Source organism: Mycteria americana, chromosome 12 (genome assembly GCF_035582795.1).
Source record: "Mycteria americana isolate JAX WOST 10 ecotype Jacksonville Zoo and Gardens chromosome 12, USCA_MyAme_1.0, whole genome shotgun sequence".
In the NCBI taxonomy this organism is placed as follows: domain Eukaryota; kingdom Metazoa; phylum Chordata; class Aves; order Ciconiiformes; family Ciconiidae; genus Mycteria; species Mycteria americana.
Window position 1 is genome coordinate 11,251,455 of NC_134376.1, and position 18,724 is coordinate 11,270,178.

Below are 18,724 nucleotides of genomic sequence, written 5' to 3' on the forward strand. Positions count from 1 at the left end.
TTCCCGGAGACCCCTCCAGGGACGACTCCTGCCGCTCCGCCCGGCCCTGCAGGCCAGGGCTCAGGTGTGCCCGGACCGAGACCCCCCCTCGGTGTAAGGTGGGGGGTCCCAGTGTAAGGGGGAACAGGGGCGCTCCTCAGCGGGCCCGCCGGGGAGGGCCCCGAGCGTCCCTGCGCGGGGCCTCCCTCATCCCTTCAGGTGCCGCCCTCATCCCTCAGGGCGGCCCCAGGCACCCTCCAGCTGGGTGCAGGCAACCCCGCAGTCCCTCTACCCCGGCCCGGGGTGTCGTCCGGCCCCGCCGCGGCCCGCACGCCGGCGGCCGCTGGGAGCCCCAGGCCTGGGGTAGGTTTAAAAGCCACCGCTTCCACACCAGCCCGGCCCGCTGCGTGCCGGGGAGGAGGAGGAGGGACTGGAGCGTTACGACAGCCGCCTTTGCGGCAGCGGGCTGGTTTCCGGCGCTCGGCGTCGCTTGACGGCAGAAGGAGCAGAGAGGGAGGAGGGAGGAGGGAGGACAACAAAGGGGTGTGAGGGGCCGCGGCGGCATGTGAGGGGCGGCGGCGCTGGGGGCGGCTCAGGTGAGGCGCGGCGGGCGGGGGCAGAGCACAGCACAGCAGAGCCAGGCCGGGCCCGCCGGCTCCCGCTAGCCCGGGGCTGCCTCCGCCGCCCTGCGGCAGTGGGGAGGCCCCGGCGGAACGCCGCGGCCGGGCGGGGACGGGGCCCGCTCCCCTCGCGGGCAGCAGCCCGTCCCCCGGGCGGAGCTGCACAACGGCCTCGGCCCGGCGCCGCCCCGCGGGCGGGAGCGGCCGTTTGCCCGGCAGCGCCTCGGGGCGCGCTGGGGCTGTTCGGCTGGGGCGGGGGGAGGGTCGGGCCTCGCCGTCGCCCCCCGGGCTGCGAGCCAGGCCGAGCTGGAAGCACCCGGGGAGCTGCGAGCCGCAGAGGGCAAAGCGCGGACATATGTAGTTAACATAACTTCTGATGTTTTTCAGTTGCCCTTTTAATTCCTAAACGAGTTGGTGCTACCAGGCATTTTTAAAAGTAACATACTCTAGAGTTGTAGAACTTGATTAACTTACTGTTTTATACAACATAATTTTGGGGTACTTGGGGTTCGTGTGAATAAACACTTCTGCTTTAAAAAAAAAAAAGTCAAACTTCTATTGTGGTTAAAAATAACGCTGGGGCAAATGTAATGCCATGGAATGTATTCCATGGTTATTGCATTTAAGATTAAATGCAAGAAAACTGAAGGAGTATAGTCTAATGAATGCAGTATGTAGTTGGAGGGTAAGAAGGCTTCATTGCTAATCATAGTTTTTCTGGTACAGTGTAGCTGGGCCTTAAACAAGTTGCTTTGCTTCTTTGTGGTTCTGTAAAGCTAAATTGATGTGGTGTGCTGTGGGGCAGCTTGAGAATTAGTAGAAGTATTTATAAATAATTTTAATAATTTAAAGCTCTGTTTAAATACTAAATGCAGCGTGCTTAATACAGTATATGTAGTTTTGTTACCCTGTGGAAAGGCAATGAATATGCAGTTTAATTCTTTCAGCTGAGTTCAGTTGCACCTATTTTGAATTTACTGATGAGCTGTTCTTGAAAACCTACCTCCTGGCTTCTCTTTCCAGGAGAATACACTGAAAGTTTAAGGGAATTATTTCATGTCAGCAGCAATGCATTTCTGGGACCCTGTAGCTAATGCCATGGACTTAAACAGTGTTTTTCTTAGACTACCTCACCTGTGCTGCAGACCATGGGGAATATACTTGTACTGAACAGGAATAGTCAAGGCCATGTCCCATATGCATAATTAAATTTAACATAAATAATGCAGGTTCAGTGATCGAGCAGTAGTGGAATTCATAAGACCACCATGGTTTTTCTCTGTCTTACCTTAAAAGTTATTTAAAGCATGCATTTTTTTCTCTTTAGCAGGTGGGAAGAATGAAAGGAAGGGAGGATGAAAGAATGTTGAACCTTTTTGTTTGGCTGTATGATGGAAGGAAACAGGACCGAGAACCTCTGCAATAGATCATTCGGATGGCTTCAGCGACAAGAGAATGATGCTAAACCATGGCTGTGGAAACTTTCTAATTGTTTTTCTGCTGCTGAAAAGTCTTTGCCTTGCAGTGCGAAAACGGTAATTCATTGCTTTACTAAAAGCATAGTTGATATCCTGGTACAGAATGGTATAACTAACTGCAGTGTTATTGCTGACTAAAGGGGGCAAGTGGGGAGGGGAGAAAGAGTGACAGCTGCTACCATGGTAAGGACAGAATCTACCTGGGAATTTAAGGACTTTAGTTGTGTTCACAGCTCTCTCATCAATGTTGGTGAAAGCAGGCAAGTTGCTTTGCTTGACAGGCTGTACTCTCTACAGCTGTGTTTGGAATAATACAACTGACTGCTTAAAAAGTGTATAAGGCAGTCTCTTGAAAGCTCTATGAAGTTATTGCTGAAGAGTAGAGTAGGGAAGTAGTCTTCATGCTTCCAGATTTTTATCAATTTAGTTTGGAGGCAAATTTAGAATTTTCTGAATTATTATTATATAGTAGTTACAGCAATTGTGGATACTGTTCTTCATGAATGTCTAATTTTTCCTTGTTTCCATTTCTTTAAATGTTTCCTGTTCTGTAACTGTATATGATTCTATACAATTAAGATGCAAAGTGCTAAGGAATAGTACAACACAATGACTTACTTGGGCAAGCAAGCTCCAGCTGTTAAGTAACACTTATTCATGCGTGTTCAATCTGACTTTTAGTAAAAGACATGGGGGGAAACAGATAAGCATTTATCCTGTTGTGTTGCTCTTCTCATGCGTTAGGGGTTAGGAAGGGAGCTGCCATAAATTCTGGAATTTAACATATAAACCAGTTCCAGACAGATTTTTGGCAGGGTGTATCTTCAATTCATAAGACGTGGCATCAGGTAGAGGGGAATGGTTTTGAACTTGGGTAATGAATTATTCATTACTGTGTAGTAGGAAATGCATTAAATTAAATTTGGAAAGTAAAAGTTGTTCCAAAGTACTGGCCTAATGCTCTGGAGCAGTGAGTTGTATGCAGGTTAGCTCTACTGACCTTGACTGTTCTGGTGCTTCTCATAACCTTGCTTAGTTTTCACTGCTGCCATTTTAAAAAAACTGTATTTATGCCTTTATGTCTGTACATCTTTATCTTAAATCAGAGTAGGCAAAAATAACTTATTTAGTTGTTGTGAAAATTTAGTCTTCTCTGTCCACTGTTAGCTTACCTGCTTGATATAACTTCTAATTTTAAAGTCTTAGTCTTTTAATGCATTACTTCTAAAACTTTAATACAATTTTAAAGTCTTTATTCAAAGAAAGAGATGATTACTTATGTGCCTCCAAACTGTGGGGTTTTCTTACTTTACATCGCATCCATCTATGTTTGCTCTTAAAATAAATAAATCCTTTTTTGCTTTGCAGTGGCAGAGTATCTCTCAGCCTTAGCCTAACATTTTTCTGCTTTTCAAATTCTGTTTTACAAACCCATTGCTATTTGGTTTATAGCTTTTTGGTTTTGTTGCTTCCAAAATCCACTGATAGCAATATACCTCAGGCTGGCACACAACTGGCATGTTTCTTTTAATATTTTACATGTTCAGACAGTGAGGTAATAGTAATCATAACAATAAGCACTTTTTGAAGTTTCTGTTATTGTCAAAATTGTAACAGTCTAAAAATGTGCTTGTTTATACTATAAAATTGTTGGTTTATTTATATATCTGAATGTAACTGAGCTTTCTTTTTCCAGAAAGATTACATGGAGAACAAGAAAGCTGCTGTAGAATTGAAGGATGCTTCATCTCCTCATAATGCTGGCTCTAAACTGTTTCCAGCAGTACCCCTTCCTGATGTTCATCCTGTTCAGCAACAGCAAATACAGCTTTCACCTGGCCCAAAAGTAAGCTGCTGTGCTCATGGCTCTGACTCTTGTACTCCACAAATGCATTGTGGTGGTGGTGGTGGTAACTTGATTCACCCTGGCACAATATTAGACTCAAAAAGCACTGGGACGATTACTTGTCAAGTAGGGTCAGGATTTGCTTATCAGTCTGCATCTTCGCTGAAGAACCCTCCAACTAGAAGCAATTTGGCAGGCATTGCGAGTGAGTTCCCTGGCATGTGTGTAGAAAACAGTGTATCTTCCTATCAACATCTGCCCTGTTGTGGAAAACTCCATTTCCAGTCCTGTCATGGTAACGTGCACAAACTGCATCAGTTTCCAGCCCTTCAGAGCTGCACATCTTCTGGCTATTTTCCTTGTTCTGAATTCACAAGTGGGGCTACAGGTCACTTGGATGAGCATATTGCACAGTCGGAGCTAACATCACGTGTGTGCGCCAACCCTTTGCACCTAAACATGGCACCTTCAGTTTGTTTAAAGGGCTCTCACTACTGCAATGACTGCTTGAGCAAGGTTTGTACACATCACATTTCTCATTCATTAAGCGTGGTATATGGTTAATGTTGAAATTATGTTACTTGAGCAAAACGCCAGCTTCCATGGGTTGCAGCTTGCATCCTCCCAGTTGGTGATGCACAGTCCAAATGTACCAGATATCCTTTTTGCAGATAATCTCTTTTCTGAGGTAACATTCAGTTCGATAGGAAGACAAAAGAGGCTATCACAATGTTTAGCTTACAGGGGATATGTAATGTACTCAAGCAGAATTTTGACTGAATTTGAAAGACAGTTATCTCCTCTTGACAGGTCCAATTATAATGTTCCATAATAGTGACTCTGAGAAAAGGCTAACAACAGTTAATGTACCCTTGGGCAGCTGATCAATAAAGATCCATTTGTAAGTCAGGTGAAATGTCTGATGCTGTAAGGATATTCTAGTTTTGGTTTGGTTTGATAGGTCTTAGTTCAGCCTTCCTAAATTTGCAATTTATACTTCCAATACCAATTTGGTACACTTTAGAACTGCTTAAAACTGTGCTTGAATTCTAATAGTAATTTCAAGTGAAATAATATACTCAGCTTTGCAAGATGTGTTATTTAACTTTCAAATTTGAGTTTCCAATATAAAAGTGAAATGTCTTCATTTCAATAAACTAAATGATGAATTCAGTATGTTTGGAATTATGACCTCTATTTTTGAGGGGAGGGAGGTGATTCAACCTTGTGCTCTTAATTGTGCTGATTTCACATGCTAGTTTTTTTTAGAATACATATTAGTACTTCTTAAAGATGGCATGTCTTGATGCGCAGAGTTTAATAGAATCTTTCCTTGCATTTGGAAATCTAGAGCTAAGTATGCTAGGAAAGACTAGGATAGGAGCTTCCTTCATGCAGTGATACTGTTAATTAACTTTGTAGAGTATATCTGAACTTGTGTTTGTTGCAGAAGGGAAACTGAGTGTCTTTAGCATGGAATAGTATGTGTTAATATTGTATACTAAATGAACATGTATTTTGAAAAATTGTCCCAACAGCCAACCAGAAACAGCCTAGTTGATGCTGCTAAAATCTGGCCAAATATTCCTCCTCCAAGTACACAGACTGCACCTGTTCCCATCCCAATATGTAATGGCTGTGGAACCAAAGGAACAGGAAATGAGAAGAGTTTGCTACTGGCGAGCAGCCTTGGCAAATCACCACAGAAATATGGTAAACCACATTTGTTTGAAACTTGCACTTAGTGGATGTCCTCCTTAAATACTTTTGCACATGAAGAGTTCTCTTAAATTGCACTGTTCTCTGGAAACTTCTATAAAGTCATAGAAGACTAAACAGTAAAAAAAACCATCTTTCTGTTTTGCAAAGTCATAACTTGGATTTACCTGTTTTGACTACCTAGTTAACTTACTGTATTGTTTGCATAGAGTTTTCATTTTTTACTATTATATTTTTTACCATTTTAAGAACTAGAAAAAGAAATTCTAAGGACTTGGAAGCTATTTTGTTCTGGTGGTGTATAAAGAAATTATCTTCAGCCATACTTTGAAAAGCATTTTCTTAGTCTGTAGTGTCTATTGTCACTTCATATGCAGTAAAGTTGTAATGTTTATAATTACAATACAGCTTTTTTCAGTGTTCTTGAGAGGAAAATATTGTGTGAAATACTTACATGGTCTTTCTGCAGTGTTAGTACTGCTTCAATTACAAAATCATAGCTAGTATGAAAGTTATAAACTATAAAAAAGGCATGGAAGAATAAGAAATTGCATAGTATTACTATCATTTTAAAACTACACCCATTTTTAGGTTTAAGGTGCAACACCCCAATTAAGTGTCCTTACAAAATGCAATTCCAGCAAATCTTGTAGAAGAATAACTAGTCAACATATACCCAAACAAATATGACATTTGTCTGCTGTGCTTTAATTTTTTGACAGCTAACTTTAATTCCTAGCTTGTTTTTGACCTGTGAGGGTTCTGTGTTATTCATAATATTTCTTTTACAGTTGTTTTGTGGGGATGGAATGGGTGTATAATGTTAATTCAAAATTAAATAGATATTCAGAGTGCTGAAACACCAGAAGCTTTATTTGCACTTCTTAGCCTGTAATAGCAAAACCTCTTAAACTCACTCTCCTGAACTGTAGGATATCTTTGTGTTTGTTCCATACTGCCTCAATTTTCTATAATCATTGTCACTATACTGGTAATCTCATCCAGTTAGATTCTTTATCTAATGCACACTGTAAATTTGAACTGTTTTCACTTCCGTTACTGATATAGCACCTGCTGAGTTTAGTGTGACATAACTTCAGACAATTTTCATAGCACATGCCACCTCAGCATTTGATAACATTTAAAAAAAAAAAAATATTATTTAGTTGTTTGAAAGTTTAAAAGTAAAGCTGAAGTTGTCTTGCATCTTTATCCTAACTTAACAGTGACTAAATTTCTGTTTAAGACTGATTTGAGGTGTAAAGTTTCTCCCTTGAAGAGAACCTTTGAAAACACCTGGTTTGTTTTTTAGATTCCTTAAGAAAATAAAACTGAATTTGTATTCCTGGGCATGTTGTTCTCTAAAACATAAAGCTTCCCATGTGCAAAGTTTCTAGTATGCCAAATTTAACATTTTTGGTATTTGGAGGTTAAAATGATCTGTGTTGTTAAACCTGTACAGGGTCTCCGGAAGTTGCAATAACAGGCCAGGTTCTGGAAAACTTGCCCCCCATCGGAGTCTTCTGGGATATTGAAAACTGTTCAGTTCCTACTGGCCGTTCAGCTATAGCAGTTGTACAGAGGATTCGTGAAAAGTTTTTTAAAGGCCACAGAGAGGCAGAATTCATCTGTGTGTGTGACATTAGTAAAGAAAATAAAGAAGTTATTCAGGAGCTAAACAACTGCCAGGTATCAATCAAAACAGCATCTACTTGGTGTTCTTGCTTGAATTTGTGTACCGAGTGTGCTAATAGTGATTCCTGTTCACTAAAGCTTTATGTTAGTTTCTGTGGTTTTTTAGTGCATGAGCTTATAGTTACTTTATGGGTGAGGTCTTTAATGCTGAACTTTCCTGGTGTGATACTTTTTAAAACTGAAACTGCATTATATGTAGATTACTGTTTTAGCTTTAGTTTTAGTGTTCACAGAGGATTTTTTTTTTCATTCAGTAATAAGTGGTGGTAGCATTTCTAGTGTTATCCTTCAAATCTGTGATTAAATTGTTAACCTAAAAGAACTATGATTCTGTGAACTTAACTTTTTTTACTTTTGTTAGTGAATACTGTGGTGATTAGTGAGGACACTTCTAAATTAGTGGTATTGATTGGGGCACCTTTAATACTACATATTTTTCCATCAATACCTTTTGTTTCTTGGTATTTTTAACTTTTTGTGCAGGTTTCTAAGTCAAATTCCCTTCCCACCCCCTAAATTGCAGATATGATAACAGGTTGACAGTTTATCTGCTTATGTGAGGTAAAATGAATTGATAGTAATTGCTATGTTTGTCACCTCTCTATTTCAAATGAGGGTTTGTGGAATGTTTTTAAGGTCTGTAAATTGTGATCTCTAACACAGAACAGCAGAAGTCATCCCTAAGACATTGCTGAACAGCTAGGGTTGAAGTTCATTGCTCATTAGAACAGTTTGAGATCCATACATGTTGTAATTCATGTATGTGTGCATTAATTTATCTAAATAAAAGGTGCATGTGAAAACTTGTATTTATGTTAGTTTTTTAAAAAATTAAGCAAACAGTTCACATTCAAGCTTTTCTTTAGAGTGTATCTGTGTATTTCCACAGGTCACAGTTGCACACATCAATGCTACAGCAAAGAATGCTGCTGATGACAAACTCAGACAGAGTCTTAGGAGATTTGCTGATACACACACTGCACCTGCCACTGTGGTTCTTGTGTCAAGTAAGTGTTTGTGGTACTCATCTACAGTGCAGAATTCAGTTCCTTTCTTCCATAGTACTTTTGCATATGACACTATTCTGCTTTCTAAGGGTTGTGTTTAGAATCAGCTTTAACTGAATTGCTCAGGAACTCTTAATAATGTCAGTGGCAGCAAGGGAAATGTAGGGACAGTGAGATGAGAACTTGGCTTAGTTAAATCGGCACTAGAATCTGATGTCTCTCTGAGTGTCAGTGGGTATGTGTATTAATACCGTCTAAAGTTAGACAGCTTCAGCAGGCAGCTAATAAAGTAAAACTAATTGAGTCTTCCTTATGGTAATCTTACATTTTGCTCAAAGCATTCTGAATTTGATTTGTTTTTATTCTTGTAGCAGGATACTATACAGTTAAATATGCAAGCCACTCAACTATGTAATTGCCATGTGTTGCCTTGGGTTTCTCCCTAAAGCTAAACAAATGTTTGATATAGAAGTATATAGTACCAGTTGAATGTCTTGCTGATAAATTACTAGAAGTTGTTATTAAAAAAGCCCTTGTCTGAGACTGAATGCTAACTGCTGATTTAAATTATGTCTGTTGAGAAGCTTTGTAGCTGTTAGTGCTTTTTCATTGGAAATTTTCAGTGATAAATAGAACTTGTCAAGTGAGATCTGGGGTTTTGTTTGTTTAATCTTTTTTTTACCTTTTTAATGTGTTTCCTTGTTCATTCTGTTTTTTCTTTTATTCTTCTCCAGCGGATGTAAACTTTGCTTTGGAACTCAGTGACCTGAGACATCGACATGGTTTTCGGATAATTTTGGTACATAAAAACCAAGCTTCAGAAGCACTCTTACATCATGCTCATGAGCTTATTTGTTTTGAAGAATTTATTTCAGACTTGCCACCAAGGTTACCACTGAAAATGCCGGTAAGGTTTTTAATTCTTAATGCAACAGACATTTCAAAGTGTCTACTTCCTCTTTTTTTTTTTTTTCTAATTTAGGGGGAGAGCAGGCTGAAATTGTGTGTGTTTTTATGGTGAGACATGTCTGCTGCGTATTTGACCATTGTCTGTATTTCAGTTACTACCATGTGAATGTATGCTTTCTGCTTTAAGACTGAAAGAATGAAATAATAAAAGAAAGTAGTTAACTAAGCAAGTAAAACAGCAAGATCACATTCTTATCACTAAGTATCTTACCAGATAATGTGTCTGACGTGCCTTTCTTTCACTGGCAGACAGTTAGGGTAAGAACTTAGTTATAGAATCATAGAATGGTTTGGGTTGGAAGGGACCTTAAAGATCATCTAGTCCCAACTCCCCTGCCATGGCCAGGGACACCTGCCACTAGACCAGGTTGCTCAAAGACCTATCCAACCTGGCCTTGAACACTTCCAGGGATGGGGCATCCACAGCTTCTCTGAGCAACCTGTTCCAGTGCCTCACCACCTTCACAGTGAAGAATTTCTTCCTCATATCTAATCTAAATCTACCCTCTTTCAGTTTAAAGCTATTACCCCTTGTCCTATCGCTACACGCCCTTGTATAAAGTCACTCTCCAGCTTTCTTGCTGGCCCCCCTCCAGGTACTGGAAGGCTGCTGTAAGGTCTCTCCAGAGCCTTCTCTTCTCCAGGCTGAACAACCCCAACTCTTTCAGCCTGGCTTCATAGAAGAGGTGCTTCAGCCCTCTGATCATCTTCATAGCCCTCTTCTGGACTTGCTCCAACAGGTCCATGTCCTTCTTATGTTGAGGGCCCCAGAGCTGAATGCAGTACTCCAGGTGGGGTCTCATGAGAGCAGAGTAGAGGGGGAGAATCAATTCTCTTGACCTGCTGGTCATGCTTCTTTGGATGCAGCCCAGGATACGGTTGGCTTTCTGGGCTGCAAGCGTGCATTGCCGGGTCATGTTGAGCTTCTCATCAACCAACACCCCCAAGTCCTTCTCCTCAGGACTGCTCTCAATCCATTCTCTGCCGAGCCTGTATTTGTGCTTGGGATTGCCCTGACGCACGTGTAGGACCTTGCAACTTGGCCTTGTTGAACTTCATGAGGTTCGTATGAGCCCACCTCTCAAGCCTGTCAAGGTCCCTCTGAATGGCATCCCTTCCCTCCACCATGTCGACCACACCACACAGCTTGGTGTCATTGGCAAACTTGCTGAGGGTGCACTTGATCCCACCATCCATGTTGCCAACAAAGATGTTAAATGGCGCCGCTCCCAATACCGACCCCTGAGGAACACCACTCGTCACTGGTCTCCACTTGGACATCGAGCCGTTAACCACAACTCTGAGTGCGACCATCCAGCCAACTCCTTATGCACTGAGTGGTCCATCCGTCAAATCCATGTCTCTCCAGTTTAGAGACAAGGCTGTCGTGCGGGACAGTGTCAAATGCTTTGCACAAGTCCAGGTAGATGACATCAGTTGCTCTTCCCTTATCCACCAACGCTGTAACCCTGTCGTAGAAGGCCACCAAACTTGTCAGGCATGAGTTGCCCTTAGTGAAGCCATGTTGGCTGTCACCAGTCACCTTGTTATTTTCCATGTGCTTTAGCACAGTTTCCAGGAGGATCTGCTCCATGATCTTGCTGGGCACAGAGGTGAGGCTGACTGGCCTGTAGTTCTCTGGGTCTTCCTTTTTTTCCTTTTTTAAAAATGGGGGTAGTTGTGCATTAAGACAGCTCTGTGATGCTTTCTTAACAGTTTTGAATGACTGTCTACTGTTTTCTTGAGGTTTTTGTCTTCCTGATGATTCCTTCTGGATTTGCTGTGTTGTCTTTGCACAGCACTCACGACCTCTTCTTTCTTTGAAATAGTTTCCTGAACTATGTGTTCACGTGCATGTGTAGAATATATAGAACTCTTGGTTTGCGAACAGTGATGCTTTCTTATCTGGAGAAGTGATCAGGTATTGATCAGAGACTCTGTAGTCTCTTCTAACTCTAAATTATATTGGAGATGGAAATTTGAGGATCTACCTTGGTATGAGAGTTTTCCAAACAAATTGAATGCTGCAAAAAGAATGAGGGGGGTGGAGGGGGCGGGCAGCAGGGAGAGAGAGCATGTGTCACCAGAATCAATGTAAAAATGCTGGTTTTGAACAAGGGGGTATTCTGACATAAATTAAAATCTTACTCCCTTTAAACAGGCATGCCATACACTATTATATGTTTATAATCTGCCAACAAACAGAGACAGCAAAAGTGTCAGTAATAGACTCAGGCGTTTGTCAGACAACTGTGGAGGGAAGGTGCTGAGCATTTCTGGAAGCAGCGCAATTCTCCGTTTTTTAAATCAAGAAAGTGCTGAACGGGCTCGGAAGCGAATGGAAAATGAAGATGTTTTTGGTAACAGGATTGTAGTGTCTTTTACTCCCAAAAACAAAGAAGTTAATGAAACAAAAAGCTCCAGCTTTGTGGGAACTGAAAAGGTGAAGTCTCCCAAAAAAATTAACAAGAACACAAAGCTGTGCCTCATCAGCAAAGACTCAAGTGATCAGTCTTCTGGTACCAAAGGCTCTGCTGGGAGAGGATTCCAGATTCATGGATCTATCATCAAACCCACAAATGTTAAAAGTTTACAGGTATTGTTGTTCTACCTCGTTTAGTATTCTTGCATTTCCTCATGTTCTGAGGATTGCTTCTGTTACAGCTGTATCTTTAACTTATCAGTCCTATTTAATGAAAAACTGTAATGTATAGTGACATTCCTGAATGAGAGCAGTTTCATCTGCTTGGAAAGCAGACAATGAATTTGAGGGTTGTTTTTTCCCCCTCCCTGCCACTTTTTTCTCAATTTGGAAATACGGCTGGTACTTACTGAGTCTCAAATCCTAGGCTAGTTTTGACTTTTGTATTGGTGTTGAGTATAATATCTAGAGTGATCCACTTTGCCAGTTTTAAGGAAAACTAGGGTAGATCTACAGTGTAGCAAAAATATTTTGACTAATTGACAGTTTACTATTTTCTGTCACAGAAAATCAAATATTCCTGGTTCTGAAGTGCCAATGAAAATGCTATTAAAGAAAAATGTCAGTTATCTAGGTTTCCATCACAAGGAAGGCATCTGGCAAGGAATGTCTCGTGCTTTTATGCTGACCTTTCATCTGTTTCATGTAGGAGCTGTGCCGCCTTGAATCAAAGACCATCAGTAGAAATACTGAAAACCAGCAAGAACATTTAAGAGAACAAATTCCTTCTCCTCAGAGTAACTCTAATGCAGCGATTCCTGTGTCTCTGGCAACCAAAAAAATTGGAACGGGAGAATTATCCTGTAAAAGTAGTCAGAAGTATGTTTAAAAATAAAAATACATCAATGTTAGCTACATTTTTTTTTAATGTGAATTCTGTAACATAACGTGTTTTCTTTTTCTTATATATATTTGTAAATAGAAAAGAGACCTCTGCTTCCAGGAGCATTACCAATTCCCCTGTAGATAAAAAAGATAAAGATGAAACTGTATTTCAGGTCAGCTATCCCTCTGCTTTCAGTAAGTTGACGGCCTCAAGACAACTCAGTCCTTTACTCATGTCTCAGAGTTGCTGGTCATCTCGGTAAGTGTCTGTGTCTTATTTGAGAGGTGAAGTGAGACTTCACCAATATATACATTCATCACTGACAGCTGCATATGGAGTTGTGTATGCTAAGCACATTACTTTAATACGTTGATTTATATGGAGGCAAAAGGAAACTGTGATGGTGCTGTATAACAGCTAACAGACGGTGGATGTAAATATAATATGGAATGAGCTCCTTTTCAGAAACTTATTGTGTGGCAATTGTTTCTTGCAAACTTCGTCTTTAAAGCTTCTGTAAAATCTTCAGAGGTATTATTAGACATCTTACTCCTCTTAATTCAGTGCCTTTGACATTCCCAGTGGAAACTTACTCAGGCCCATTGAATTCTTGTAGACTTAAATATCTGGCCTTTGCCAATTATTAAAATCATGTGAATGAGTTTGACTTTAATGTGTTAGTAAGACAGTAGAAGACTTGGTGTCAAATATATTATTAAATTGGGTGACTTTGAAACATAATATAAATTATTTCCTTTCTTCTCATAGGAAATATTTATCTTGTTATGATGTTTTGCTTGTGGTGAAATTTGTTTTGCCCACACACATATATACCAGGAAAATACCTTTGAAGTGCTGTATTTGTGCATTTGACCTGTGTCTATCTTCTGATTAATTTTGTGATGTGTATATATGTATCAGAATTGTGCAATAGCTACTTCAGCTTATAAATGTTTTTATTTTACCTAGGAGTATGTCTCCAAACCTCTCAAATAGATCATCTCCACTCACGTTTAATGTAGTAAATCATACCAGTGGTACAGACTGCCCTGATCCTTTTGCAAATGGTGCAGACATTCAGATCAGCAATATAGATTACAGATTGTCCAGAAAAGAGTTGCAGCAAAACTTACAAGAAATTTTCTCAAGACATGGCAAGGTAAAGGCTAAAATACCTTTATTAAATCTGTTTTTTAAATACTTATGGACATGTTTGTGGTCTAGCTTTAGGTGAGTAGGAATGGGAAGCTATCCAAACATGACTTTTAAACTTTGTTAAAAGGAGGTATTGTGTTTTTCCTTTAAAAAGACCAGATCATCACTTGCACTAGGTTCCTAATTTGCATGTGGTCTTCATAGATCTGGTATTCTGAAGTTTTGTACATAAAATTCTTAGTAAGCGGATCATTAGTCATGCAGGGAAGAGACTTAGGCTTTAGCTGCATAACCTTTTCAAGCTGTAAAGCTGAATTCCTAAAGCTTAAACCTGTAAAGCTTAAAAATCACAGTAAAAACTGAGTTTCTGTTTTGAATCAAGTGATCAAAAACAGACGTGGAGAGCGTGAATCGGTAAAAAGCAATTATGCAACGAGAGGTCATTTCTGCAGTGGTCCTGTTTATGACTGATCTGTAGATGACATTATTCTGGCATAATCTTCTACGTGGGAAGATGATGCTTGTGTTAAAGGAATATTGTGGTCTTGCCTTGGCCAAGGCTCATTACACTCGGTTCTTGTTTGCATTGTCCTGTTGGCCATGGTTCATCATACTCGGTTCCCGTTTCCAGTGTATCTGGCTCTTGGCCAAAGCAAGACTGTACTACTCTTGTGTTGGCTTGCCTTGGGTTAATATTTTGTGATAAATGTATAAGGTGTTTTCTTCCTTTCAGGTAAAAAGTGTAGAGCTCAGTCCTCATACAGACTACCAGTTGAAGGCTACAGTTCAGATGGAAAATCTGCAAGAAGCAATCAGTGCTGTCAACAGTCTTCACAGATACAAAATTGGCAGTAAAAGGATCCAGGTCTCATTAGCAACGGGAGCTGCTAGTAAATCACTCTCTCTGCTTAGGTAATAAACACTTTGGCATCTTCTAAATACATGCTAGAACAATTAAGTAGCTGAGAGATGATTTAAAATACTGAGCAAACGAGTGATAGGGGAAATACAGTAAAATCTGTCTCATGACCTGAAGAATGTGTTAAATACAACTAGGCTAGTTTTCAGTTTAGCATTTTTACATGGCCTATATTTTAAGTAGCATCTGAAGAGGCTAGATGTCTGTTTAATAGTTTCACCACTACTTTTTCATAACATTGATATACTTCAATAACTTAGTTTGTGCAGCTGAATTATGATTACACTTAGCATCTTTATTTCTTCTTTCCTTCAAGAAAGTGCATATGAATTTTCTCTTTGAGGATGGGATGCACAGAAATGCTGTTGGTGTTTCTTTGATCTCCATTTTCTGTATGGAAGATGATAGAACTAGAGTGCTGATGCTAGCGAGACTACAAGTATTTTCTGTTTCTGTTTTTTCCTTACTGAAAGAAAGCATTAGGAAAAAGTTGTCTTCATTTTTTCACAGAAAGCTCCAGTGAAAATAGTGCTTGGAGTGTAGAGTACTCTACAATTACGTACTACTTGCTATTATATAATAGCAACTTTATTTCATTTTTGCCTTTTAGTTTATGCCTGTTCATGGTTCTTAACGTAATGACTAGGCTGGTAACTTCTAATGCTGCAGCTTTAATGTTGCGTTTTATAGATGCTTGGAATCTTACCACTACCTATGAAAGATGCAACTCCTTCAGAGACATTAGCTAATGAGTTAGCAGAAATGTTAATACTTGCACTCCTCTGATCTGAAGTGTCAACTTTTGTAGTGCTGGGATGGAAGGGAATGCCATTTGTCCTGTTACATTTGTAGTTCATGAACTGCATCTGTAAATATCTCACCAATTTGGGCTGGAGACCAATATTAACAAATTAATTTTGTGCTAATGTTACAAAACTTCTTTTGTAGCTCAGAAACAATGTCCATTCTGCAGGACGCACCTGCTTGTTGCCTGCCTGTGTTCAAATTCACAGAAATCTATGAAAAAAAGTAAGTTCTCAGTTGTTGCTTTTTCTCTAGTACTTCCAAAAAGAAACTGATCTTGTGTGATTGTTTACAGTGAATTATAGAGAGTAACAGAATGGAGTGTTATGGGTTTTTTGTTGTTAAATGTTGCAGCATGTTATCTATCTAGAGGCAATGACTGTAATACTGGCCTTTCTTAGAGGGTTATATTTTCATTTCGGTATTTTACTTCATTTTTCTATATAGGGATGAATAGATTAGTTACCCGAACATTTTGCATAGAATAGTTTCTAGCATATTCCTGTTTCTTAAACAAAAAATGCAGATTACTGCATTTTCTAACTGTGTTTATAATGTGTATTTACTTCAATTTTTTTCTTTTAGATTTGGGCATAAGTTAATTGTATCAGACTTGTATAAACTAACGGATACTGTGGCAATCCGTGACCAAGGAAGTGGGCGGCTGGTGTGCCTTTTACCCAGCAGCCAGGCCCGGCAGAGTCCGTTGGGATCTTCACAGTCACATGATGGTTCATCAGCAAACTGTAGTCCTATAATATTTGAAGAGTTGGAATATCACGAGCCTGTTTGTAAGCAGCATTGCCTGAATAAAGACTTTATGTAAGCTGTGTATAAAATACTATAAAAATCTTACAAAATATTTGAACAGCATTTAACACTTACAGGTATATTAAAGTTGAGGTATATATGTTCATATAGCGTTCTCCAGTCACTGTTTATATGTTTACAAGAATAAGTTAGGCAGAAAATAGTGAGATGGCACAGTGAATTTTCTAGGCAGTTCTCATGGATCAATCTGTTCAGATAAGGTTATTGTATTCTAGCACAGCTGCCAAGATTGAATACCCCTTAAGCAGAAGCTGAAAGGTACCCTACCTTCCTCTGGTTATATAGGAAGGTTATATGTACTAGAGATTTCTATTAGCCTGAATTTTATTAGGTAATGATAGCTGGAACTGATAATTCTTCTTTGTCCTCCAGCTACATTTAGTAAGTGATTCATACTGAATTGAAGATTTCCTGAAGCCATATAAAGTTTTTTGTTTTATTCAACAGCAGCCAGGTTGTGCTACCGGAGCAGTTATTAGGTGTTCACTGTTAACTGCCTGGTATGTGCTGCTAAAACTTAATTTGAAAATTTTAATCTAATGATGATAAAAATGTGGTCTTCTAAATGTTGCTTGTCTTCTGGAAATTTGCTGTAGCTGTATTAATTTGTGAAGAAAAAAAGATGGAAGTTGCTTGTGACTGTATATAGTGGTATTGTCAGCTAGTAGCAGTATATCGTACGCATATAGTATAATGTTTACTGTGGGTGTGTATGTGAGCACAGGCATGCTATGCTAAAGCTACGTGTAGAATAAGCATATAAACTTCAACCTCTTGTTTTCACAGTGAGCATGAGTTTGATCCAGATTCTTATAGAATTCCCTTTGTGATTTTGTCTCTGAAGACATTTGCTCCCCAAGTTCACAGTCTTCTACAGACACATGAGGGTACTGTGCCTTTACTAAGGTAAAGTATTTTAATTTAGGCTTTTAGTGTAAGAGCTGATAGGTTAAAGATTTAAAAATTTATTGATGGCTGTTCTGGGCTCTGAAACTACCTGTTGTATAAAAACTCCAGTTCTATGTACAGTGGTATCTTTTATAGCAAACCAAGTGCCTTATGAAAGTACTACTTATTGAATTCTTCTTGAGCAAAAAAAGACACACTTATTTAAAATGTGCATTTTATGAAGAATTCTGTAATGTGTTAGTAAGCTGTTGAAGCCTCTTGCTCAGGAAGTGTCTCAAAATAATTATATTTTTAGGACAATTGTTTATAGTGGTATTTTAGTGTATAATGGAACCTTTTTTCTTCCAAAGTTTTCCTGATTGTTATATGTCGGAGTTCAATGATCTTGAAATAGTGCCAGAAGGCCAGGGTGGTGTTCCTTTAGAACATCTAATTACCTGTGTTCCTGGAGTTAACATTGCCACTGCCCAAAATGGCATTAAAGTTATTAAATGGATACATAACAAACCACCACCTCCTACTACAGGTAAATATTTCTATTTAAAATCTTTTATCTGAGCTAATCTTTACACTAAAAAATTAACAGTAGCATAAAGTAAACATTTGTATATTGTTAAACTTTTTATAAAGAGAAACTTTTAGCTTGAATGTTCATTCTTTTTTCTCTTGTGCTTTAGCCTGTGTCATAAATGAAGTGCAGTGTTTAGTGGAAGAATATTACTGAAAGGTTCAGTAATATGATTTTCTTTCTTTTTTTTTTTTTTTTTTTTTTTAGATCCTTGGCTTCTACGTTCTAAGAGCCCTGTAGGTAATCCGCAACTTATTCAGTTCAGTAGAGAAGTGATAGATCTACTTAAAAGCCAACCGTCCTGTGTCATACCTGTCAGTAAATTCATCCCAACATACCATCATCACTTTGCAAAACAATGCCGTGTGTCTGACTACGGGTATTCTAAATTAATGGAGCTGCTAGAAGCAGTGCCTCATGTACTGCAAGTGAGTTATATGGCACTGTTCCTTTTAGCTTGGGGAATTGTACTTGTATTTTCAACTATCTGAATTACTGGTTGGTATTGTATAATAGATGCTATGCAATTACCTAGTCCACCTTGAAAGAGACGGTTAACTGAACCTTGGAGTGTAATTGTTGTCTTTTTTGAGATGTTGTTTCTGTTTTGTTGTTTTTATTGTCCCCACCCTTCCAAAATAACTTCTGGGGAAGTTAACTCTTTATTTAATCTAAGCCTCTGGAATAAAGTTTGAAGCTGCTTTTAGCCTGCTGCTGATGCTTGAGTAAAAGGTTTTAATTGTGCTGTTTATCATAAGAACACAGAAAATGCTGAGTGCTTTTAAGTTAGGCTGTGATGTGAGCCTGTGACTTGAAAAATTTCTGGGTGAAGTAAGTCATGTGGCCTTATGTTACAAAAAAGAAATGCTATGGTCACATTAGATTACTGCTTTGATCACCAGTTGGTTGTAGAATTT

At 39.3% G+C, this 18,724-nt stretch overlaps 1 protein-coding gene across 5 annotated transcripts in view; it reads left to right on the plus strand.

Annotated features, from left to right (window-relative positions):
- Positions 1-496: 496 nt before the first annotated feature.
- The window catches only part of MARF1 (meiosis regulator and mRNA stability factor 1), a 52,718-nt gene continuing 34,490 nt past the window's right edge, over positions 497-18,724 (plus strand). For 2 of the 5 annotated variants that reach the window (XM_075514637.1, XM_075514634.1), the window contains exons 1-17: positions 497-575; positions 1,927-2,134; positions 3,774-4,439; positions 5,462-5,636; positions 7,105-7,331; positions 8,227-8,344; positions 9,079-9,251; positions 11,475-11,909; positions 12,445-12,614; positions 12,718-12,879; positions 13,591-13,780; positions 14,510-14,688; positions 15,644-15,724; positions 16,085-16,321; positions 17,117-17,236; positions 17,590-17,765; positions 18,015-18,235. In XM_075514637.1, the coding sequence (XP_075370752.1) occupies positions 1,988-2,134; positions 3,774-4,439; positions 5,462-5,636; positions 7,105-7,331; positions 8,227-8,344; positions 9,079-9,251; positions 11,475-11,909; positions 12,445-12,614; positions 12,718-12,879; positions 13,591-13,780; positions 14,510-14,688; positions 15,644-15,724; positions 16,085-16,321; positions 17,117-17,236; positions 17,590-17,765; positions 18,015-18,235 (3,477 nt within the window). In that variant the 5' untranslated portion in view covers positions 497-575; positions 1,927-1,987. Of the gene's footprint in view, positions 576-1,266; positions 1,285-1,926; positions 2,135-3,773; positions 4,440-5,461; positions 5,637-7,104; positions 7,332-8,226; positions 8,345-9,078; positions 9,252-11,474; positions 11,910-12,444; positions 12,615-12,717; positions 12,880-13,590; positions 13,781-14,509; positions 14,689-15,643; positions 15,725-16,084; positions 16,322-17,116; positions 17,237-17,589; positions 17,766-18,014; positions 18,236-18,724 lie in introns of those variants that run through there. The other 3 variants (XM_075514638.1, XM_075514636.1, XM_075514635.1) reach the window with 3 other exon arrangements.